At 40.1% G+C, this 25,357-nt stretch overlaps 2 protein-coding genes across 53 annotated transcripts in view; both read left to right on the top strand.

The window, feature by feature from the left end:
- CLASP2 (cytoplasmic linker associated protein 2) overlaps positions 1-7,543 on the top strand; it is a 152,730-nt gene extending 145,187 nt beyond the window's left edge. For 49 of the 50 annotated variants that reach the window (XM_064669297.1, XM_064669270.1, XM_064669238.1 and 46 more), the window contains 3 exons: positions 1,382-1,588; positions 2,735-2,851; positions 3,902-7,543. In XM_064669297.1, the coding sequence (XP_064525367.1) occupies positions 1,382-1,588; positions 2,735-2,851; positions 3,902-3,988 (411 nt within the window). In that variant the 3' untranslated portion in view covers positions 3,989-7,543. The remainder of the gene's footprint in view (positions 1-1,381; positions 1,589-2,734; positions 2,852-3,901) is intronic. The other variant, XR_010433805.1, reaches the window with a different exon arrangement.
- Positions 4,744-25,357, top strand: part of UBP1 (upstream binding protein 1) — a 52,686-nt gene continuing 32,072 nt past the window's right edge. Inside the window, exons 1-2 of one of the 3 annotated variants that reach the window (XM_064669445.1) lie at positions 4,744-4,884; positions 15,629-15,745. In XM_064669445.1, the coding sequence (XP_064525515.1) occupies positions 4,805-4,884; positions 15,629-15,745 (197 nt within the window). In that variant the 5' untranslated portion in view covers positions 4,744-4,804. Of the gene's footprint in view, positions 4,885-15,628; positions 15,746-21,681; positions 22,272-25,357 lie in introns of those variants that run through there. The other 2 variants (XM_064669434.1, XM_064669452.1) reach the window with 2 other exon arrangements.

Below are 25,357 nucleotides of genomic sequence, written 5' to 3'. Positions count from 1 at the left end.
CTAACAACAATTGCCTTAGGTGCCATTCAAGAGGACAGTGTAACCAACAGTGTATCACTATAGCTCTTCAAGGAGTAACTCAAAGAAAGTTTTCCCTTGTTTGGCATCTTAAGCCAAATATAGGTGTTCTGGAGCTTTGTAACAAGCTTTTGGATTTCATTAAGGTTTATGGTTGAGAGATGAGACTAAACATGACAAGGAGTTGTCAACCCTTTCCACTTTCAGCCAGCTCCGCACCATTTGAGAGCATGGCTGTGGATGGTGTAAGGGGAAAACGCACAGGAAGGTATCAAAGGGGGAGTTGGTTGTAGCCAAGAATAGTTGAGGGGGTTCAGAAGAAGGGTAACTGTAACCTTGCTCAAAAGTATTTGTGATGCCTGCCTACATAGTAAAGGGTAATGCATGTGGATATAAGAAACACAAATACAGTAACCAGCCCACTATTAAGCAGTTGACATCAGTGTCACTGATGCTGTGGAAAGAATCCAGGTTTATTATTAAATGAGTATGTCTTCCCCATGCAAGGACACTTACTCTGTGAAACTTAATGTGGAGTTTCAGGTTTTGAAGTCAATTGCGATTCCTTCCATGCCAGTTGACTTTATCACTCACCTGATACTTGTTTCTCTTTTCCCTGCACCCTCTTTAGTTTCATGTAGTGTATTTATTAAATTGTCATGTCCCCATCATTCCTTCTCTATGGCTGTGCTTTTTTCTTTCTCATGGTTTCATGTGTTATGAGTGAGAGAGAGTAAAGGGCACAAGGATGGAAAGAAACAGTTATGGAGGTTTTTGTACATCATTGGTGTACAAACTACTATCATTTTGTACAGTGGTTTCTCCTGCTAGATAACAGGTGCTACCACAGCACTAATATGAAGATCAGATGTTAATTTTCTCTCTTATGCCCATGTTGTATCTTGAGCTTGTGTACCTTTCGACCTCCTACCTAATTACTCTCGTTCTGCTTGTTCTTCATATTCTTCAGGATTAACGTACTCTCTTGTCATAGTTTCTTTCAAAGATAGAGGGGAAGAAAAACAGCTAGATTGACTTCTAGAAATGGCAGTCTAGGCGTATCATTAAACATGCTTTTGAAATGAATGTGAAAACATGTTTTATCAGTGATCACCAACCTAACAAGCAATAACAAATGACAAGAAATTACATGCCAGCAAAGGTAGTATGGGAAAGAGTTGTGTTTTTAAGAAATTATGTCCAACAGTTGGAATCAATTACCTCTTCACATATTTCTACAATATTGTAGAGCTCTTGATAGGAAATGTTTATACTCAAAACCATTTAGTGCCAGACAACAAACTATAGTGTACCAGTCTCATATAAATCATTTTTCTATGTCTTTTACTTATTCCTTCAATAGGTGGTGAGATCTGCTGAAGAAGCTGCTTCCATGCTGGCCACTTCCATTAGCCCAGATCAGTGCATCAAAGTTCTCTGTCCAATTATCCAAACTGCAGATTACCCCATTAATCTGGCTGCAATCAAAATGCAGACAAAAGTTATAGAAAGAGTATCTAAAGAAACCCTTACTCAGCTTCTACCAGAGATTGTGCCAGGTCTAATACAGGTAAGGAGAGAAGAAAGAAGAAAAGAGAGGAAAACAAACAAACCAGAAAAAAAAAAAATGTATACCTAAGAATTGCAAAGACTTTTTGGAAATAGTATCACTTGGTTCTCATGAAGGATTTCATGTGTCTGATTGTTGATGGCTGCCTTAAACCCAAAATAACTCATATAGTGGGAACAAACTCTTTGATTAGCAAGTAGCTAAATTATAACTGTGATTAGTACTCAAAGGAAATATCAGTGGGATATAAAGCACTCGTTATAGTTAAGCTTGGTAGATACTTTTAGTTACAAAATAATTTTTGTTGTTTGTACCTTTTTCCAGGTTATATAATTTGATATGAAATTCTCCATGTTGTATTTGTGTGTAATGTTGGGTTTTATCACTTGGGGTTTGGGGGAGGCGAGAGGAAAGAAGCAGTTGTTTGGGGATAGTTAAATAAAACAAGAAGAATATCAGAGGTTTCTCTTCCTTTGTCTTTAAAAATAAATTCTTTCCTACCTTATCAAGAGCCAAAATATTCCATCTGATGGATAAAGACTTTTCAGAGTTGACAGCTGAATTCTGCAGATGTCTGCCTTTAATGGGTGTGATCCATACATCTATCTGCAGGAAGGTAGAGGCAGAGAAGAGACCCTCTGAGAAGGGAGTCTGAGTGAGACAGCCAGGCATGGGATGCTAGCAAAGTGGCAAAAGAAACAAAAATCATTAAAGAAAGAGATGAGTGTTAACAAAAGAATCTTTAGCTGTTATGAGAGTTCTTCTTTCAGAGTTAGGAAGCTCTAAACTGTGAGTGGTCTTCTGCTTTAAGTAAATATCTGTATAATCTAGAACAGTTCTCTTAACATGCTCCCCTATTGCATGAAAGCAGCTCTGTTTTCAGTGTAACTTATGAACAGGATTGTGTGGGTTTTAAATTCAACCTGGAAAACGATTATCGATGGTGATTAATAAGCAGCCTGCTTTTTAACTGCATGCTCTGTATCAGCAGTGTTTGTTTTGTTGTTGGAATGCTTTATTGGGCTACACTAGCATTAATTTACTGTACACTTTGATGTATTTATTACAGTAAATAAGTAAATAGCTTTCTGAGGCTTTTAATCATTAACTGATAAGGTTATTAATGTTAATTTTATTGCTTTCTAGGGTTATGATAATTCAGAGAGCAGCGTTCGTAAGGCATGTGTTTTCTGCCTTGTAGCCATTCATGCAGTAATTGGTGATGAACTAAAACCACATCTCAGTCAACTCACTGGCAGTAAAGTAAGTAAAAGATACCATTTAAAGAAATCTGGGTTCATAATTGCATGTATGCATTTGCATTTTGGTTGCTATTGCCAGAAAGTTTCAATAAATTATGTACTTGAAGGAGAATATCAGGGCTGCTGAAACCCTCTGAGCATTAATATAACTTCACCATAAAATATGGAAAACTGAAAGTCTGTATGTATTTATTTATACAAGAGTACAAACTTTAGCATCAAGATAATTACTAAGCTATATTTCTTACTGCTTTTTAATGTGTTTTGTTACTTGTATGCAGGTAGTAGGGATAATGGCTATACTCGGTATGGCTTTTCCTATCAATGTTTCTTGTCTTGTTTTTTATGCAAGTTCTGATTGGAAAACAAGGAATGTAACATGTAGATGTTAGATGCAGAAGTTTTATTTATCCTTCCTACTTGTTATTTTACTTTCATCAGTCCTTTCAGTACCTCTAATTTGAAATAATAGTAATCAGTCTGTGGTCCTTTTTGTTTCAGGGTATTTATGATTTTATTGACATCTCTTACATGCAGTTTTTTTGCATGTAAACTGTTAATTGTGAATTTCTTTGTCCTTGGGAATAAAGCAGGACAATTAATTTTCTGTATGTGTAAAGACTGTTGTATCTTAAAAATACTCCCTGGCAATGATTGTATTTAAAGTGATTCTAGGCAATATTGGAAGTTTGAGTAAGTACCAGCATCAACAACTCTGACTAGAGGCTTAAACCTTAATATTAATTTAAAAGAAAAAATCAACATAATCATATTTAGAACAGCATTGTAATTTGAGGAAATTATTCCATCTATCTTAATCTAACTACCTTAGATAATACTCTTCTTTACATCCTTGAAGAAACTTGAGCACTTTCTTTGTGACAAATTTTGCTTGTGTTTGACGTTTTCATTGGCAAGTATGTTCCCTTTGAATCAGCTGTGTAAAATATAATTTTTGGGGGGAAAAGAAAAAGGATTAATGTACCATTCCTGTAGTCTGTCTGTACAGTTTGAAAATACTAAACAAAGTGAATTTGTCTTAAATTTGCAGATGAAATTATTGAACCTTTACATCAAACGTGCACAAACAGGCTCTGGAGCAGGAGATACAGCAGCAGATATGTCTGGACAAAGCTAATGAAGCTGACAAGAGTTACCCAGGTCTCCTAAAGCAAGGGCAAGGCCCTCTTCAGTGAAAGGAAAATCCTTACATACAACTTCTGGAACTTTTTTCTTGGGTTTATTTTCCCCCCCCCCCTTTTTTTTTTTGGTTTTTGTTTTTTTTTTTCTTTAACCAACGGCTGTCCTCAGCCTGCATGTGACTGTTGCAATAGAATTATTCCAAATCCAAGGAAAAACAGTATTAACATCAGTTGATCAAAGCAGAATAAAATTTTAAAATAATCTTATCCATCAGTTACCCTGTTCATAATCCTCTGTGTCTTCCCATTAACTTTTGCCAGTGTTACTGTATTAAAAAAAGATTTTTTTAATGCTAATTAAAAAGGTATGCTTTAAGCTTCAGAAGTTAAAATATAAATTCTGTTGCTTTACTCAGCTGCAGATAACATTACTTTTTTATTGCTGTTTTGTTTGAGTATCATGTCCTTCGCTAGAAACAAGAAGTGATGTGAAACAAGGCTGAACTAGTCTGAACTGCAGTGAGACTCGTTCACTGTGTTGGTGGTTCATCATCTTATTTACAGCTTGTTTGGGATATTCTGGAGATTGAGAAATATGCCTATAAAAAGAAAGCTGGATTGATCCAGTTCTGTAAAAGTGATATTGTTCATTGGTTGTATGTTTGTTGCATAAATAAGAATTTAGTGTGCGCAGCAGAGGACTGGTACAACCAGTACCTCTTAATGTGGAAGACAGCCCTCCCAGGGCAGCATTGCCGACCTGGTGATAGCGTGGCAGTCTGCTATCGAGCAGCAGAGTTAATGGTCACTTGATGGACGTGAACCATCCTTGTCACCTTTCGTTCTTCAAGCAGGATGCTTCAGAATGGAGTGCTCTGCCCAAGCATGCTCAGTATGTACTTATCTTTATCACTAGAATGTTTCCTCTCAACCTAATTGCTGGAACAAGTAGTCTTGTATTGTAACTCACATGGGATTTTATGACAACAGTGCAGAAAACTATTTATTCCTTACCTTCCTAAAAGCACCGAGATTTTCTGCATTGAATTTAAATGGGGGGAGGTGGGGGAATAGTCACAAATGCTATGGATCTTGCCACCTTTTAATTTAAAGAAGAATATATATTTTGGATGAGTAGGAAAAGCTGCACCAAATTATTTGCATGGTTTTCTTGAATAGCATCCTCAAGACCCATCTGGATTAAGGTGTGGAAATGTTTCAAGGGTTTGTTTTTCCATTTTTGAAAAAGAGTTAGTATATTGTGAATAATGGTTCTTTGTATTTATGAAGTTGATAATGGAAAGAGAACAAAGATAAGTAACTGTGTCCCTAAATGTTGTCTTTTTCTTTTTTTTTTTCTTTTTTATTTTCATGTTTTTGATATAAGCAGCAAGCTGATTTAACTGAGAAATGGGATGAAACAGTGCCCTTCCCAGGAATGGTGGACCTTTTTTTTTCCTGACTTTCTTCCCTTTGATTGTGATGTTGTCTAGTTGTAGGGAGTGTATCCTGATAAGAGAGAAAATTGTGGTGCCAAGGATGATGATCTATGCTAGGCTAAAATTCTCTCTACCTCTTCAGGGTGACTAATTTTTGACTGAGCTGCTGCATATAGCACCCAGTAGAAAAACTATCTACAGAAAAAAAATCTTCTTTATTTTTGTTTTCCAAATTATCACTTAATGTGTATTCCGAAGTCTGCTCTTCAACATTGCAGCCAAATATCATAAGAAACTACTTAACACACTTTACTTGCTAGGAACCCTGAAAAACAAAACTGAATAAAAAAATTAAGTCAGATGCTTGTAGTTACATGAAAGGTTGTTTTTACTTTAGTTTGAAGTGAATGCAATAGAAAGAGCTAAGATGTGGTTATTAAAGAAGCAATGCCATTGCAGAGATTTATTTGGAGGAAAAGTTGTAGAAATATATGTAAAGACTTAAAACCAAGACTGTCATAACACATTGCTAGCCCTTTTTAGCAGCTACATCAAGAAAATAGTATCTCCTCTTTCTTTCTTTTGTTACGTGTAACATCCTTGTTGTTTTCTACTGTTTAATTACATTGTGTATTTATAGTTCTATGCTTACCATTGTGCATATACTGGCAATAAAATGTACATAACATTACTTAAAAGATTAGCAATGTATACATTCTGGTTTTCTGCTTTATTTGATCACATGCTATAAGAAAAATTATAAATGTGATTGATACAACATTGGTTTAAAAAAAAAATTATCTTAATCTTCATGTTTTGTGTGTCCAAATGATGTTTCTTTATATGCTCTTGTTACTAAATCTGACTTGGCATTTGAGAACATGCTGTGAATATAGGTGTGCTAGACAAATTTTTTTAAAATTGAATAGAGTCTTTATGAACACAAGTTTCCTTCATCTAGGCAGGTTTCTTGATTATTATTTCATTTATTTGCACATTATACATCATTTGCATTTTATTTTTTTAATATTTAAAAAAATATTTTTCAGTCTACAATCCTGTAGTTGTTACATTTTGATTATACAAAAGGTCACTTAAAAAAATTGCACAAATTCTAAGCTTAATAGTCCTTCCTGTATGTTATTCCTGCATTTTCTGTAGGTAATATTTCTTTTCAGAGGATCATTGCAAGATGACTTTATTTGTCATCTTTTTGAAGATGCTATTTCATACTGAAAATATAAGTTATTGAAACATACAGTATATATTCTGGATGGAACCTAGTTTTTTTATGTGTAAACAAAAGTTGGTAAGAAAGAAATGGTCCTGTATGACTGAAAAATTTTACTCCAGGTGGGGGGGGAGAAAGATATTTACATAGAAGTTTTTTCATTAGTTTTGCTTTTAAGCCATCTTTAAATGGAGGTAACCCATGTATTAAAAATCTGAATGCAATATATTTAAATTAATATTTTACTCATGATATGACTAGTTCTGTTTCCAACAAAGATGGGGTTGCTATCTTTGTAAACAGGGTAGAATCTGTTTATATTACATGAAGCCATCAGAATGTAAGAATTTGGAAAGAAAATTATTTCCACGGCAGCCAGTTATCAGATTCACTGCATTGCTTTTGTCTTCATTTCCTATATTATAAATAGACATTAGCTCAGTTAAATTGAAGCAGTGATTAGTCATGCCTTATGTTCCTGCTGGAGGTGGTTTCTCTAATGGATTAGCATAAAGATCTGGGAAAAACTAGGACAAATATAAGTTGCTGTTCTTTCAGAAAGGGGTTCTGTATGTTCTCTCTAATATCCTGTCAGGATAGGTCATTGCAGTCATTTGGATACCAAAATGTAAATCTTAAAGGTTGAGTTTGGACTTAAAAAAAGAAGAAGGAAAGCTACATGCAGAATCAGGATAAGAAATGCATATCTTGGATGTCTCAGACTTTGATGTCATTTGCTTTAAAGAATTTTGAGTAACACATTATGTTCAGCTGAAGCAAGGAAGTTGGGATAATAAATGTAAATTGAAAGGAGAGCTGATGATGTAAATTTTCCTGAGTTGGCTTGCTTGTTTGTTTTTGAAGATAAAGGTTGGAACAGACTGAGTTGTGTTTATTATTTGCGGTCTGAGTCCCAGAGCAAAAAGAACAAACATTTGTATCCTGAAATACTTACATATTCTTAGTAGTTTCTATGAATGCTTAAACATTTAAGTAAATTCACAAACCTACCCATGTAAAAATCCTATTGAGAATGCAGGCCCAAACTGCTCGTGGTTTTAATTTTCAGCAGAGGAATTCAAATTGTACATATGACATTGGCCCTTTTCAAACAATCAGAAAAGCGAAAATAATCTTGGGGAATAAATTTGTTGAATTACTCTACAGTTACTCCCTATGGTAGCTGGTGAGAATGGTTCCACTGGCTGTGTCAGGTTGGGATTCAGCAAACACACAGAACACAATAAACATAAATATGATGAGGATGAATAGGCCGTTTGGGAACTGCAGGATTATCTAAAGAATGACAACTAGTACTTTCTCCCAATTAAAACAGTAAACAGATTTGTAGTTCCAGTCTACTTCCAGGTAAGATGAAAGTCAATATTCATATTACATTCACTGAAGAAAACGTCTTAAATTTTCCTCCCTACATTTCCCATTTAAGCTTTTCAACTCGTTAAAAGCACATACTTTGAAGATTTGTTTCATAATTTATGTATGTGTTCCACCTTCTTTTTTGTTAAAACAAGGAAGATTTTCAGTAATGTGGGAAGTTTGAGGAACTAATTATGCTAGTCAGGCAGGTAAAAAACTTCATTTACTCTTTTTCTATATTGCATATACGTTTGTATGCTTAAGTATATTTTAAGACCTCAGGGTTCCCAAGATGTGCAGCTTGGATTATGCCAGCTGAAGAAGTGTCCTTTGCTGATAAAATTTTAGGATAATAAGTGTATTTACTAAGAAGTTCTCTACTGAAGGGACAGAATTGAAACTCTGTAAACTGCTGCTTAACAGTAATTCTTGAAAACTTGGAAAATGGTGTTTTGCAAGCAGTTTTGAATGTGATTTCTGTTGAATATAAAAATTCTGTAACTCTTGATGTATTTTAGGTAGATAAAAATGTTCCTAGTGGGGATATTTTGAGGGAGTAAGATTTTTAAAATTATGGATAATGAAACATGGAAAATATTTCTTCAGTGGAAAAAGGAATATACCTTCATGTAACTGCTTGATATCCAGTTACAGGGATATCAGACAAGAGTTAGAAAGGTAACTAAACTTGATCTTGGACATCAACATTTTACAAGTTTTCTTTTTCAGTGTCCTTTCTTTCCTAGATTATGATATTGCCCACCAATGCTTATCTTTGGACCTCTATCAACTCCTACTACAACCAGGACTGGAGATGGTTCTTGGAACTATATGTCAGGCTAGATTCAAAAGCAGTGCCTGTCTGTCCAAGAAAGATCTGTAGCAGTAAAAGCAAGCTGTAGATTTAAGTTATGCAGTAGACAGACATTCTCAAAAGTCAGCTAGACTGGTTTAGGTATTCCCTCACCATCTATTCATCTCTGCCCCTGGCAGAGCCAACAAAGTACTTTGTGGGAGCTCCCCTACTCTATTCCTCACAAATCAGATTGGGGAACAATCTCTGGTCTTCCAGCAGCACCCTGGGCTCACAGAGATGCTGGCAAAATGAATGAACATCTGTCCTGGACTTTGAGGGTCTGCCTGTATTGTGGGGGGAAGAAAGAGAATACAAAAAAAAAAAACCTTAGCACAGTTTGTTTAACCTGAGCACAGGTAGCTCATGTCAAAATACCAGAGAAGATGAACTGTTGATTTCAGCGTAGATAAACAGGTCAAGTGCAAGCCTGTAGGGGAGCTAGATGTGCGTTTCATTTAAAATTGCAGATTAGCATGTTTTAAAATGCTTAATTAATCTATATGCTAGTCTGAAATAACGCATTTGAAATGTAACTAATGGTAGGCAACTGCAAAATGCCTTTAATCTGGAAAAATAGTAATTTCCGGCCTGTTACTTTGTGTCCTTTCAGCATAACTTAAACTGATGCAGATAAAACACTTTTACACCATAGCTCAATGTCATTGTAGATGGCTGTATCTTATGTAAAGAATTTCTGAGCTGTTTGGTGCGTTTTTTGATCTTCCAGATTACAGCTGTGGCCATGTTGGCCAGCTAATCAATTGAACTATTTTACCAAGACAAAATTATCTGTTTCCTCTGAGGAATTTTCATGCATTAGTATTTATATAGCCTGTATAGGAGGGGAAATCTAAATTTGTTAAGATATAAGTCTTAAACTTTTTAAAAGCTTACTTGAAGTAAGAGTTGGTATCATCAGTCTGCCTTTTCTCAGAAGCCACTGCTTCTTGAGCCATATAAGAACATTTTTGCCTTGTTAGGAAGTGGAAAATGCAGGTTTGTTAGAAAATATGAGAAGAAATACATGGCGTAATATACCTAATTTAACCCCCTATAACTTGCAGCTATTGTTCTTAAAAACCTTAAAACCCCTGTGTAATTGGTAGTGTTTTTAGGAAAGGGGTTTTCTTGGAATACACATCATCGCACTTTCTGCTTTGGGAATTAAGAGGAAAATACTGATGTAGGAGGATTTTGTCCACAAAGCCAAGACAGCCTAATGATAGAAAATGTTAGACCTGGCAGGGTACCAAAGCTGCCTCAGAGCCTCAGGTAAAAGGGACTCAGTCCATTAGGAATGAGAAGGAACTGAGCACTCTTTTCTGTGTTACAACATGCGGGAAGGCTACATGGCTGCAGCACTCTGGGAGTCCAAACTGATTTTTAGGCTATCAAATATGTTCACAGAAAGCACAGAATACCAGACTAACAACTACTTGAACTTGTCCACCTTTACAGACTTCTTAGTTGTCAAAAAAACCACAAAAAAACCCCCCCAAAACAAACAAAAAAAACCCCACACCAGACTCCACCATTTTCTACAGCCATAAAAATGTGCTAATTTAAGTTTTGATCTGGGTATGTGATGTGTTAAATCAAAATTTTCTCCGGTCAGTGATGCTGTCTAAATCTCTCTGCCTACAAATGATCTCCATATGATAGGTTTCTTTATAGGCCTTAGTGTTCCTAAAAGGCAGCAGAAGAAAGCACAGGTAATATTTGCGATGCTCCGTCTTGTAAGATGTGAAGTCAGTAAGACATTTATTCCTCAGTTCATATCTCAACACCTTCCAGCATCCTGAGATGCAGAAGTAGGTAGTGTGAGGAATATGACTATGGAGAAATAAACCACAGACCAGAAACACTCTGTAATGGAGACTTATTTAAAAGGAGATAGACCCCATGAGGAAAGGATCGTGCCCTGCATTCTTCAGAACAAGCCAAACCTATGTGTAATCTGACACTTGAGCATTGGAAGCAATTCATATTTCTCTTTTACATATAAAGTTACTTCTTCGAGTGCCCCATATCAAGGAGACACTGAAGCAAGTCCAAGCACAGAGTCTGCTACATATCTGTTTCATCAAAGTGACCAGAAGGGGCTGTTGAAGCATTTAGTGTCCTCAGCACTGTTATGTATCAAGCAGAGTGCCATTCTGCTCAGATGCCCTGCGACACGTTACCTTGTCCCTGTGCTGCCAGTGCCCTAAGATTTCTACTGCAATTTAGGAGGTCTACTAAAAGTGCTCTTTGTGAGTGTTTCCATTTCCCCTTTCCTTTTGTTGGCAGGCCTGCTGCTTTCTGTATCACAGAGGGAGGACTGGTAAGTGAGCAGTTCTTGCAGTGCTTCAGTGTTCAGCAGGCCCAGACTATGACATCTAAAACCAACCAACAGTCCAGATTAAAGGTGGCAGGTGGACATGGAGAACATGCAGGCATTGCTGCTTATCCTTGATTGCACTACACAGACACAGGGCAGTGCTGTTCACAGGCTGTTTATCAGCAGTGACCACATACTTCTGCCACCCTCAGATGACCAGACATAGCAAAAGAACTGGGCTGGATCAGCTCTTAACATGTCAGGAGATGTGTGGAGAACTGCAAGTCAGTGCAGCAATGGATCACATGCAGAAGTTATTCTTGCTTGTGATTGTTACTCATCAGTGATTTTAAGTTCACTATAGTGAATACAGTCGCACTAACAAGGTATAAAGGAGAGACAGAGAGGTTGTGTGTTCAAACAGTAAGAGGGGCTAGAAATGTGTGTCAGCACCTTTCACATAGATGTATAATGGATTCATAGCCCATGCAAGCAGGCAATATCATCTAGACTTGAATACCTCACTGTTCCACAGTGATCTAGTTGAGCAGGGTCACTGGTGTCTGATTTGACAGCTGTTTTCATTCCAAAGCTACCCTGTACTGGGTAACAACTGTTAACACAACCAAAAAGAGTCCAAAAACTAAACAGGACGCATCAAAATAACAATACTTTCTTCTCTATAATCTGTTTTGGGAATAAAGTATACAGGGATTGCTTCTGGATAAATATAAAACTTTCTTTTGATTTTAAACTGATCTGCTATTTTAAGCACAACTAAAAGTCATCACGGGACGGCAAAAACTTCCATTAAATAAAATTTTCAGAATATATACTGAATTCACAGTGTCTTACGTTGTACCTGATTAGTTTTTCCATGTATTGTCTGTAGAACAGTTTTCACTTGTTCAAAGAGCAAAGATGACATTCTGTATATATACTAATATTTCAGGTTGTTGTACTTCTCAGCAGGGCAATCAGAAAAATTGTGGGGAGTCTGATCGCTATAAAAAAGATTAGCAAGCTGAATGATGCCTTAGGAGACCTCATAATTTTGGATGTGGCTCATGGAAAAAAGTCCAATAAAGTTTTCAGGCACCATATGCTAAAGTACTTAACTTCAGCGCAGAGAACCACCCATTAGGCAAAACATGAGCCTCCCCACCTTAAATTTCATGTTGGACTTTGCATGCCATACACAAGCCTTAGAGCATGAAATGTTTTAAATAAATAATGTCTTGTTGTTTGTATATACAGTGCTCCTGTGCTGAGATCTGTGAACTTATTGGGTAGATCATAAAGCAAGAAAAAAAATAGCCCCTTAACAATAAACAGTACAAGGTAAAAAACTCACCTTATTTGTCCCCAAACTTGAAGGACCGTGTAACCACATGCCTTTATGTCTGGAGGTTAGTCAAGGGCAACAGGTGTGGGTGTGGGGAATATACAGTGTTTCACAAGGCAAAATACCAGGATTAAATATAACCTGGGAAGTTTATCCTAATTTAAAAAACCAAGTTCTACTGTACTTGAAGTTTTATCCATATACTGTTTGCAACAAACATGAGTCAAAACACAAAACTGAAGAGAAGAAAGAAAAGAAACACTGAATTTTGATTTTTTTTGTAGTATTTAATTTCATTTTGAATAATAACATTTTTTCTACGTATTCTGTCCACTTAATTTTTCATACAAGGAACTTAAAGCAACTATGAGTGATAAGTATTTTGTCAAACCCCAGAGGAAGGAAAAGACAAGCAAAATTTCCTCTTTCACAGTGCTTTTGCATGGAAATCCACAAGATTTGGTTGTGCTTTGCTTTTCTTATACCACCAGTGGGTGCAGTGGGATAGGATGGTTTGTAGCAGCAGTTTTTGTGGCCACGGGTCTCTCAAGTAGGAAATAATTTGCATACCATGAGGGGCACCTGTAACACGGGCCTTGGGACTTCTGCCTTTTATAACAAGCAAGCACTTAGAAACTGCGGTCAGAATAGTTGCCATTATTTCACCCTCCCCTACTGATAAACACCCCGTGTTTGCTGTGATGCTCCTGTATTTTATTACGGCCTACAACTGTGGATGGTAGTGTCAAAGCTCTGTTAACACCTGGGCAAGCTAATGACCGAGGACTGAAATCAGAGAACTAAAGCACTGAGGCCTCACAGCTCTTGCTCACTAGCCACACTCAAAATATCTAGGGTGAACCCAGGCCAGTAGCTGAATCTGGCTGTGCTCCCCTGGGTGGTTATTTTCAATGAAAGCAAGTTGTCTGTCGTGATGTAGGAACAAATCTACGACTGATATATTGTGTTTGTGCTATTTAAAAAATATCAACAGTAATTCTGAAAGGGCTAGTAACAAAGTCTACTGTTCTCAAGGTGAAAAAATGGGAGTCTCAATTGCTTTTGCTCCCAAGTTCTCTCCTGGACTTCTCAAAAAAAAAAAAAAAAAAAAAAAGACTCATTAAAACTGCAGTGTTCCCAGCTGCTGTTTGACAAACCAGGATCTGTCAAAAGGAACAGACTACTTTTGGGGAGTAGTCAGATGATTTAAAGCCACATCAGCTGTGTGGGATACGCATAGAGAGGTGGGAGCCATTCTGTGGTAAGAGACTGAAAGCTCTTTAAGTGAAGGGGAATCTGTGGTATTACTCCTTCCATTGAATAGAAATACAAGTCACAGAAGAAAACAGATGCCTAACCTCCATGTGGGAAGCTCATATCAACCCCAAGGGAAGACTGTGAAAGTGATTTGTGAAATGTGTAGTCCTTTCCATGAGAATAATCAGTGCAAAGGGAAACAGGTCTTCCAAATACAATGCACTATACACATTTAACTCCTTTGCCTAAATCTAGGGCTAAAGACAGAGTGATTCTATTTTATGATTTGCCAGTAAATGGAGTAAACCAGTGAGCAGGATATGTGTTCTTTTTCTACAGTCACCGAAATCAAAAATTATTAAGAAATTACAACGGTGGTCACTGGGACACATGCAGCCCCTTATATCTGCTGAGAGGGTGCTTATTATGAGTATGCAGTTACATATATACACTTGAGTGGAAAAACTAACCTTGAAAAGGCTTGTCCAGCTCTCATCCTTGCTGGAGCAAAGACCAATTTGTGTACACAAGCTGATCTGTGTTATAACAGCCCTCCTTGAGGTACCTATGTACTTCTTGGAAGAAAATAGTCTCTTAGAATCACTAAGGCAGCAGTCCCAGTTCTTATCTGCTTTTGTGAATGGCATCACAAGTAATGTGTATTCGAAGTTTTTCTGATTGCTGCATATTACTATCACTTTAATATGAAATAATTCCTTTTTGTTTCCCAAAACCTTGCTCATTGATGCTCTAATTTTCATAGCCTGGGTGTTGCCACAATATTGTAATACCTTTTAGAAGTATCTTTTTATAGCATGAACTGGTATTTAAAAAAAAAACAAAAGTAACAAAGCCACCACTGAACTACTACTATTTTTGCGTAGTCCTTCCTATTTCAAGCAGAATGGCTGCCCTCTGCAGGTAACTGGTTTCAGATGAGGATTTTGGATGTGTGCCCCCTCTTATTTCTGAGTGTCAAGGCCTTTGCAGGATCAAGTAGTGCTATTTTATGTGTTTTAAAATTGATATTACAATCTTGCCTGCAAAACCCAGCAACCAAATGGCACTGAGATATGTGTGCCAAGCAGCTGTTTTGCATCTGAATGTGATTTTTCCCTAAAGTGAGGGTGTGAGGGTAGTATTGGGTGGGTGTTGGAGTAAATATTTTTCCTGCAATTTGACAGTGTTTTCATTGTTGGGATTTTTATTTTATTCATTGTTCATGACAATAAGGTAGCTATAAAGTTATATTCTGTAGTAGCCTGCTATTTGAATGGAATGAACAGGCAAAAAGGATACACTGCTGAGAAGGCATCTTGCTCACCTTAAAGGTCACTGTATGTTCCACCATTTTTCTTTTTCTCTGCAGTCAGTTGTGCCTATGTAGGTTATAGTATGTAAATTCTCTGAGTGGACTGTGTGAAGAGGAAGCTCTGTGCCTCTCTGAGGCAGAAGTGCTATGAAGTTGCCCTTTCTCCTGGCTGTGTAACACACAGTTTGCTCAGTGACAGTCAGTGTGGACGGAGGGGAGGAGGGAAACGGGGATGGTGGGGAGATCTGAGGTGCACCTGATGTCACATGAGGTAGTAACAAAGCCTTGCAGCTGGGCAGCGGCCAGCAGTGCAGCAGGTTTGGGAGCAGCAGAGTATGTGGGGACCAGCCAAGACATCAGCTACCTGCCTCTTTTGGAGAGAGGGACATTGGCAAACTTGCTGGCAGCAGCTCAACATAAAGGTCTGAGAGGAACCCGGCTGCAACTTTAATCTGAATGCATGTATTTGTTTTCTCTTTCCACACTCCTGTCACTGCAGTGACCATCTCCTGGCTGAGCACAACACTCCATCTCATCCCAAGATGCTTTTCTGGCACAGCCAGCCCGAACATTATCACCATCACCAGTATCCCACCAGTAACAACAGCTACTTGCGGTAAGAGAAGAATGGGCATGACTTTTAATCATAATAATAATTATAATTATAATCATAAAATTATAATCATCATCATGATAATAATAACAAGAATGCAGACTGTATGGCCTTTGCTAATTCACAAGTTCAAGCCTTCAAATAGAGCTGGTGATTTGAAAATAATTTGTGCAGTACAGTCAACATAGTGGAGATTTACTTTACTACAGCTCTACAATTTTCACAAGCCATGACACCACGTGTGCTACTAACAGTGATAGGAATGTTTTGCTGCTTAATATGATACAGATGTGGTTTTTTTTTGTTTCTTTTTCTAATTACATTTGCAGTCTGTAGATAAAATCTGTTTATATGAAGTAATATAGACTTAGAAGTACCTTGATGTTTCACATCTACTTTGATTATTTGCTGAAGCTCAACTGATCTGCAGGACCAGGACTATGGCTGCTTGTTATATCAGTCCAGGCACACTGCCTAAATAAATGCTTTGCATTGAAATTCTGATGCAATGTACAGGTTATTGCATCAGCATATTCCTGTGAGCTATGAACCTAATGTACCTCTTCGTGACTAAAATATTTTTTGTCTACAATATTCAAATTTTTCTTATAATTAAAAATGATTATGCTTTGACAAAAGCTAGGCTCATAGATTCCTGATAATCTTGACGTTAATTGAGTTTCAATTTATAGTGTGGTCTACTCTTTTTATTAAACTTTAGCTTATTACTTTTTGGCTAAAAATAATGTATGTAAACAGGATAGTGTGTAATCATTTATCTTGAAATGGCTCTTTCTGTGTTGGTAGTCGCACACTGTTGTATCACAGCATTACTTTTGCTCTTGTCGAACTGTTGAGTAGCATGTTTTTATTAGAAACATATTAAGTTTTAGATTTTAAAACAAACAAACAAACAAGCAAACCCCAAAGGAATTGAGGGTTCCAAAGTGTGAAACTAATGAAACTGCAGTGGCATTTTATAAAATCAATCCACCTCAGTACAAAGGCCAGAGCAAGTTGAAATTTAGATTGGCTAACACAAATACATAGCAAACACAATGCTGTTTCTATTGACTCAAGCAATAAACCAGAAATGAAGGACAGGTGCTCAAGTTCCCTGATGCAATCCTGTTTGCAAGTGACATGCACAGTTCCCAAGGCAAAAGGAACCAAACCACCAGGGAAAGTGAGGATGTCCACTCACACCTCCAGTCCTCCCTCTGTTCAGCCTCAGGGAGGTGTGTCCCTTCCTAGCTTTCCTCAGGGCCTTGTTCTCTCTCAGGGCCTGTTTTTCACCATGTCCTTGTCTTTCTTCATTGCTTCTGTTTTCCCACCCTTATCTAAAAAGTCCATTTGAGTCCCTCTGAAGATGCTCTTCCCACACGCTTTTGAGCACCTTCCTTTAGTTTTGGAGGCAGCCTGCATCTGTGTTTTGGTATTGAAATACAGTATAGGGAGGATACTTCTATCAATTAAGGGCTGTGTACAGGAGCTCACAAGATTGCACTTTGAGGCCGACTGTTTTGAGCAGGAAGAGCACAAACCAGCTCAGGCACAAAGCTTCAGTCTGGTCATAATCGTCAAGTTGCTTGGCTCTGTCCTTAGTGCTTTACCCTCAGCGAAGCACCACACGTCAGTCCAACATCCTGACATCAGTAAGGTTTATACAGAAGAAGCATTTGACTCAGGGGAGGATGCCAGCCAGCATTAGTGACGAGCATATGGAGAAAGGAGTGTCCTAGGATCCCCACATCCCAGTAGAACTACACTTGGAACACCTTTATGCAGATATGTCTGCAAAATGAGGCTCCCACTGCCTGCACTTGCTCTCTGTTAGATCATGTCTCCAATTCCCGTTAGAGGATCTGCAGAAATGGAACAGCAGGGCCACAGGGAATGTCACCTCTGACAGGTTAGACCTGTGGATTTGGCCTGCTCAGAGTGTTAGAGAAGCAATTTGAAATCTCAAAATTCTTAACTCCTGTTTTAGACAATTACTCCAGGCACATAGAAATCTTTAGACATTTGTCATGTCACCAAAGCTTGGGAGAGAGCCAGGAGGAAAGTTGTATCATTCTATAAAGCATATGGAGTCTTCTCTGTCCCACAGCCTCTGCTCTCAGCCGTACCAGTAAGTAAATATTTAACAATTTAGGCAAAAAATCTGCAATCTCAAAACTGGTGCAGGTACTTAACTTGTGGGACTCTGCATGGGGCTTATATTGTCTATGTTGCAGAATATGAATTTTATTAGGGAAAAAGGCGTCAAAAATCTACCAAATGTGCATAGCATGTAGGTTTTCAGATAAAAGAAAAAAATGTCTTCACTTTAATATTCATATTTTAACAGAAAAAGGACACTTTGTGTCCTAAAAATACCTAAAGATAACATCTTCAGAAATGCTTAGTCAGTTTGTTTATCATGGACAAGCTACACCCAACTTTTTAAGACTGAACTGCAAGAGGATGGCTCTCACTGTATCCACTCAAGATACCCTTAGGAGAGGTTGGAATTTATGTCAGAAAAAAACTAATTCCCAGTATAAAGTTCTCACCAATTTATGATCTTGTAACTGCTATATAGCTATGTTAATGCAAGTCTAGTAAGCAGATAAACCAGTTTTTCTATGCATAAATCAATCTGTATGTGGATTCTCTGGTCTTGGATCCTGTCTTAACTTATCTGACTGTCAGAAGTAGAAAGTGCATTACTTTTAGTTTCCTGCAAACCACCACCTTCTTTCGTACAATTTACAAAAGTGGGGTTTAGTGCTATTTCTGCTACCTTATTATGAAGTCCACTTTAGGTCCACACAAAGTCTGAGTTCTCAACTAAAACTCTAATCCTTCAGTGACAGGAGTTTTAGCTAACTTGGTAGCGACTCCTGTTGTATGCTGAATAATGCCTACTAATTTATTAAGTGGACCATAAACATCTCATAATAGTCAATGAAATTAGTTAACGCCATCATTTGGGTTGTTGCCACCTTCAGAAGTGCTTCCATCGTAATAGTAAATTAAGGAATTCAGGGTATTCTTGTCAGGCTTAAAAGAAGAATTTTGCCTGTGGTAATTTCAGTTCTTCTCACTAATAGCTGTAACGTGGTAGCTAGTACCTATGCTAATGACTTGTCCATGAGCCTATGCCCTCTTCATAAATTTCTCTTTTTAAAGCTTCCCCTTATATGCAGATGAACTATTCAACTGTCCCCAGACAGGCAGAGAACTCTTACAGCAATTACAGCAGCAAAAAATACCAGTACCTTTTTTTGGAGAGGCTGGCAGTTGTATTTTAACTTAACAAATTGCCTTTAAAGATCATAAATCATGGTCTGTGTGATTCTCTTTATCTTTGAGGATGTCATATGCACATTTTGAACAACAGCTAGTATTTTGTTAATCATTAATGAACTTAGGGCCTTCCTGACTTTATCTTTTGCAAAACTTGTGCAATTGTACTTAAAGCATGATCAAAATATGTTTTACAGTCTCAGTACTTTTCTGTAGTTTGCTCTCTATCATTTTAATGAAACATCTCATAAAATTATTTAACTATCCTCTGAATTATTAATGCATGATGGGTTTTCAAGAACCCTTCTTTACATCAAGTCATGGGTTACTTACCCTATTTGATGACAAGAGGGAACAGAATTAGGATTATAATCTACATCACTGGCAGTTCCAGCTCTTCCTTGCATCCCTTCTAATTTTTCCAACTGCCAGGCCATTATGATCAGTACAAATTATTTATTAAAAGCTTAGCTGTCTCTTGGGACCTTTCCTTGGAGAGTATAGAATAACCAATTCTAATAACAGCATAAAATCAATCAACTTTAGTAATTTTTACAATTTTTAAGTTCATATCCCAGAAAGAGAAATTTGATGCTACTTGAATACACCTGTATCAAACTCATTTTGACCTGTTAAATGCTAGTCTTAATGCAGCTAAAAACCTACAAAATTGACTTAAGTTGCTATAAAATGGGCTGAGCAACAAATCAAAGGGCAGACAGAAACAGAGGAAATGAAAGAATTTTCTTTGCTTGGTACCGTGGGTACTGCGCTTTCCACCCCACCGTAGGTAGGTGCATTTCACCTGAAGAGGGTGACAGCCATCTGTGCCTGTCACAGGTCCATTTACAGCTGCTCACAGCTGCTCCCTTCTAGCAATTAGTGATAAGAGGGCTCTGACCTGAGCCCATGCTTATCTGGGCTTTGGTCATTTATGAGGTAGCCCTGCCTGCAGGTGCCAAGTGAGCCTTCACCTCTGTGAACACCTTTGTTTTAACAAGCTGGAGATTGAATCCAGGATGCTGAGGTTTTAGAGTTTTTCCCCCTCAAATTAAGCAGTGTGTGTATTGCTTTAGGTTGTATACTATATATAAAGCGTAAATATTTTTCTGCCTCACAGGTACTGCTTTGTCTTTTTATTGATCTTCCCGCAGTACTGACTGGCCATTTAGACTGCAGCAGGGTAATCCTTCATAGGGGAGATCTCATAGCCAGTCTACAGCTTCCTTATGACAGGAAGCAGAGGGGCAGGCACTGATCTCTTCTCTGCGACAGTGCCCAAGGGAATTGCCTGAAGTTGTGTCAGGTTGGATATTAGCAAAATGTTCTTCAACCAGAGGGTGGTTGGGTGCTGCAAGAGGCTCCCCAGGGAAGTGGTCACAGCACCAAGCCTGACAGAGTTCAAGAAGCATTTGGACAATGCTCTCAGTCACATGGTGTGACTCTTGGGGTGTCCTGCGCAGGGCCAGGAGTTGGACTACTCGGCCCTCATGAGGCCACATCTGGAGTGTTGTGTCCAGTTCTGGACTCCTCAGTGGAAGTAAGACTTGGAGGTCCTGGAGCGGGTCCAGCAGAGGGCAACAAAAATGATTAAGGAACTGGAGCATCTCTCTTACAAGGACAGGATGAGAGAGATGGGCCTGTTCAGCCTCGAGATGACTGGGAGGGGAATCTTATCAATGTCTGTAAGTATCTGAAGGGAGGGTGTCAAGAGGTTGGTACTAGGCTCTTCTCGGTGGTGCCAAGCAATAGGATGAGAGGCAACAGGCAGAAACTGATGCCCAGGAAGTTCCACCTGAACATGAGGAAGAATTTCTTTACTGTGCAGGTGACCAAGCACTGGAACAGTCACAACCAGAGAGGCTGTGGAGTCTCCCTCACTGGAGATATTCAAGAACCATCTGGACACAATCCTGTGCAATGTGCTCCAGGATGACCCTGCTAGAGCGGGGAGGTTGGACCAGATGACCCACTGTGGTCCCTTCCAACCTTATTCATTCTGTCATCTTTGTGGGTCCCCGCCAACTCAGCATATTCTATGATTCTGCGGGGTTTCGGGTTTTTTTGGGAGGCAGGCTCCTCAGCGTTCTATGGAAAAGTGAACCACGGAACGGTTTAAGTTGGGAAGGGACCTTAAAGCTCATCTTGTTCCAGCCCCCCTGCCATGGGCTGGGACACTTTCCACTGGACCAGGCTGCTCAGAGCTTTTACATCCCCGGAGGCGGGGGAGAGAAGCGGGCCCTCTGAGGCATGACCGCGACGGAGTAGGCGCGGGACGCACCCCGCCATTCCCGGCGGGCAGGCGGGACCTGCCGCCACTTCCCGCCTCCTGCCCCCTCCGCGTCCGGCCGCCGCCGCTTCCGGGGCGCGCGCTCCCGCCATGCCGCGGGGCGGGGGCGGGGATCACCAGCGCCTGGCACCCGCTGACGTCACCTGGCGTGAGGAAGTGCCCCCTCATTGGCTGCGCTTCCCCCTCTCCCCTCCGCTCCCGCCTCTCATTGGGCCCCGCGGCGTTGCCCAGCCAATGGTCGGCGGCGGGAGCGGGGAGGCACCGCCCCGGCCAGCGCTCGGGGGCGGGCGCCGCCGCCATGTTGTCGTGAGCGGCGGCAGCGGCGCTGCGGACGCGCCGGAGCGGCGGGCGCGGCCCCCGGGGCGGCCGGGACCTCCCGCGGCGGCGGCTCCTCCCCGGCGGGTGCCCGCGGCGCTGCTGCTGCTCCCGCCGCAGCCTCCCCCCTGCGAATGATGCGGCGGGAGGCGCCGCTGGGCTGGGTCGGAGCTCGGGCGGCGGCAGAAGCGGTGGCTCTGGGCAGCGCCTGGTCGAAGGAGGGGGAGGAGGAGGAGGCGGCGGCCGCCCGGTCCCCAGCGCCCCGCGGCGGCCGGGCGGGCGCAGGATGCTGAGAGCGACCCCGCGGCCTGGTCGCGCCGCGAGGAAAGGGCCCCCCCGGGGCTGAGCGCGGAGCGGCCCCATCCCGTCCCCCCGTCCCGCACGTGCTTTCCCCCCTCCTCTCCCTGCGTCTTCTCCAGCCCCTCGCCCTCCCGGCGCCCCTCCCCGGCGGCCCCGGTGCCGAGCGGCCCCGCCCCGTCCGGCCCCTCCCGCGGCGGGAGCGCGGCGGGGCCGGCGGAACATGGCGTGGGTGCTGAAGATGGACGAGGTGATCGAGTCCGGGCTGGTGCACGACTTTGACGCCAGCCTCTCGGGCATCGGGCAGGAGCTGGGAGCCGGTGCCTACAGCATGAGGTAACTCCCTCCTGTAACCTATCCCCGGCGGCAGGGCCGCGTCCCGACCGGGCTCCCCGGGCCACCCGGCCCGGCCCTGCCCGTGCCTCGGGCAGCGAGCGCGGGAACGAGCCGCGGCTTCCCACGCTACTTCCCTCGCTTTTTTTATTGCTCTGGCTCCCAGAGGCTCTTCCCGAGGAGCGGGCAGTGTCGGAGGGGCTCCCGCCCTGCCCTCCCTTTTCTCCTGGCAGGTGGCCGCTTGGAAAGGGCTGGCGGGCGGGCGGGCGGCTGCCTGGAATGGTGGGGGGGGGGGCTTTTCCTTTTATTTGTGTAATCTCTGCCGTAAAAATGACACTTCGCTGTCCCTGGGAGACGTAACCGCAACCCACGTTCCGAAAGATTGTCATCTTATACTGGACAAATATAATTCTTATTTACAATAAACACTAGCTGTTTTCTCCGGCGTTTAAAAATGTTCTTTCTCGGTCAGGAAAACGTAGTTAGTAGGGTAGTAGTATGCTTGTATTTTAACCAATTTAAGTATTTAAGTAGCGTTTGGTTGTGCTTTTTCGAAGCTAAGATAAAATTGTACTTGTTTGAAATGAGTAAATTTTATTTCACTTATGGGCGAAATGTGTGGATTTCCGAGTGACTATTTAGGATGGGAAAGAGAAACTGTTTTGGAGGCACCGGGAGACATTTTAGTTCAAGGTTTTGGACAGGTTTACTGTTTTGAGAGTCTGGAGAAACAGAGTAGTTGCATTTGATAGTTTTGAGGCCTAGCCTGTATGGAAGGCACATTCTCTCAGGTGACCACGCGTTTCATCTATTAAGTGTATTTTAAGGCAGTACTTCCCAGGTGAAGTGTTGAAAGTGCAGTGTCGTTGCTGGAAGTTACCAATAAGGCCTTCAGCTGAATAGAAATGAGGACCCTTCTGTTAGTATTTGGGATTGTGAGCTCGGCAGGTCGAGGGGGTGTATGTTTTTGATGGGGGGGAGTTGTTCTCTGTGAGGTTTGTTTTTTTGGTTTTTTTTGTTTGTTTGTTTGTTTGTTTGTTTTAATTAAAAATAACTTTGAGAACTTGCCAGTTCAGGGAACAAGGTGATTCATCTCTCTTGATGAGAATACTCCTGATTTTATATTCAGCTTCTCTGGATTTTATCCTACTTCTGTCCCACTTCTGCCTTAGCAAACATTCATCCCATGAAGAGGTGGGCCAGTTTTTGTGGGCAGCTGCATGGAGGTTGCCTGGATGGCTTCTTAGTGTGCAGACACCTATGGATAATGCATGTGCTCCCGTTCAAGAACTGTTCTTCCTTCTCTATCATGATTCAGTTCTTTCTGGGATTTCTTATGATTAAAAATACTGAGTTTTGATTGGGTTTTAAAAAATACTTTCCTTTCTTTTCATAGACTTCATTTCTCCTCCCAGTAATGCTCACTGTTCAATTTCTTGGAACTGTAAGAATTGTAACCTTTACTGTTGGATGGATTGTTTTTTCTGCTCATGTCATCCTGTTATGGTGGGGAGCAGTCCTAGGTGGTTTTTAGTTACAAAGACTTGCTTATTAGGACATTCTGAATTACCAGGAAAAGAGTTGTAGCCGTTAAAAGCACTTAAGAAGTAATATTGCATAAATTAAGCTATACATTAGACTTAAATTTTCTTGCATGCTTTGTCTAGGATGTGTTTTTGGAAGACACAGGCCAGTAGTATTATTTGTAGCTTCAATCTCTGACCACATAGTTAAAGGGATCACCTAGTTGCAATTAGGGTTTGCTGGATTCAGACTGATTTCAGCAAGTATGCAAGTTATTTTATGTATTATTTAGATTTTTACTTCAGAGAAATTATGACCTGTTAAGTGATGTGAGGGGGGGAAACTAAGAGAAGTGACATAGCATGAAGCACTGTTCTGTGCCAGTAGAAGCTAATTACTTGTCACTGTCTTCTGAAAAAATGATAGAAGAAAAAGAAGTATTGCCTAGAGGAGAGTGTTGGGAGAGCTCCCTAAGGTATATCCCATATTTTGTTAGCAAGACCTGCATGTAACTATTTTACCTATTAGGGTTGTATTTAAAGTAGTTGATGTGTCCTCGAGTTGATGATGAGTCAGTGCTCTGGAGTAGAATATATGGCATTACTCCTGTGTTTATTCTTATTAAGAAAGCTGCTCGTGTCTGTTGAACAGTGACTAGGTTTCTTTTTAGAAGGCAGCTAAATGCCTCCTGAATTTCTCTGCAGATTCACGTGGTTTTAAATAGTTTTCAAAATTTCTTTATAAAAGCTTGAAACCCATTTTTTCTGATTGCTGTTCTAACATCCTCTCACACAATAAAAAACTGCCTATAAACACAAAATTCAACTCAACTGATAATAACAGTTGTCAGATATGTCAGATAACACCCCCCCCAAACCTATATAAAACCACAGTACCTTTAGTGATAGTGAGTTTTGAGTATGTTATATTCAGTTGGTAATGATGCCCATCATGTTTTCTTACAAATCCATCATACTATCCATTGTAACACAATAGGAATTGTCTACTTTTGGGGACTGATGGTTACTATGAATGGTTAAAAAACGGAGGCTGTTTAATTGAAAAGATAAGTTTCAAAGAACTGCCTGTCATCTCTCTAGCAGAATTCCATCTTTCATCTAATGAATTATTTGATTAATGAATCAATTTAAATTAAGTTAAATGAGCATTAATAGACAGACAAGTATCTTAATGACTGAATTTTTACATGTAAATTGGAAGCTTAGTGTATGCAGTTACTTAAATGGTTGCAGTTCCAGTGGTGTTCCTAGTGCTAAAATTCAAACCTGTCATAGGGAACTTGATGGTTATTTCAGGAGTAGCTGTTTGGTGTATATTTGTAGATTAAAACCTGAAGTTCATTAAACAAAACGGAAAAACCAACTCTTGCCTCTGAAATGGGAAAGTCTGTATAAAAGACTGTATGAAACTACATCCAGAGAATCCTCTATTTTTTTGAGAATCAAGTCAGTTTGACTCTGCTGCATCTCCCAGACATTGAAGTGTCTTTGGAAAATGGAGCTGGCTGCTGCCTTAGTTGAAATGAACAGAAGCCTAATGCTGGT

The sequence above is a fragment of the Pseudopipra pipra genome, chromosome 1 (genome assembly GCF_036250125.1).
Source record: "Pseudopipra pipra isolate bDixPip1 chromosome 1, bDixPip1.hap1, whole genome shotgun sequence".
In the NCBI taxonomy this organism is placed as follows: Eukaryota; Metazoa; Chordata; class Aves; order Passeriformes; family Pipridae; genus Pseudopipra; species Pseudopipra pipra.
The sequence above is the reverse complement of the archived record's forward strand: the minus strand, read 5'-3'. Positions and strand labels throughout refer to the sequence as shown.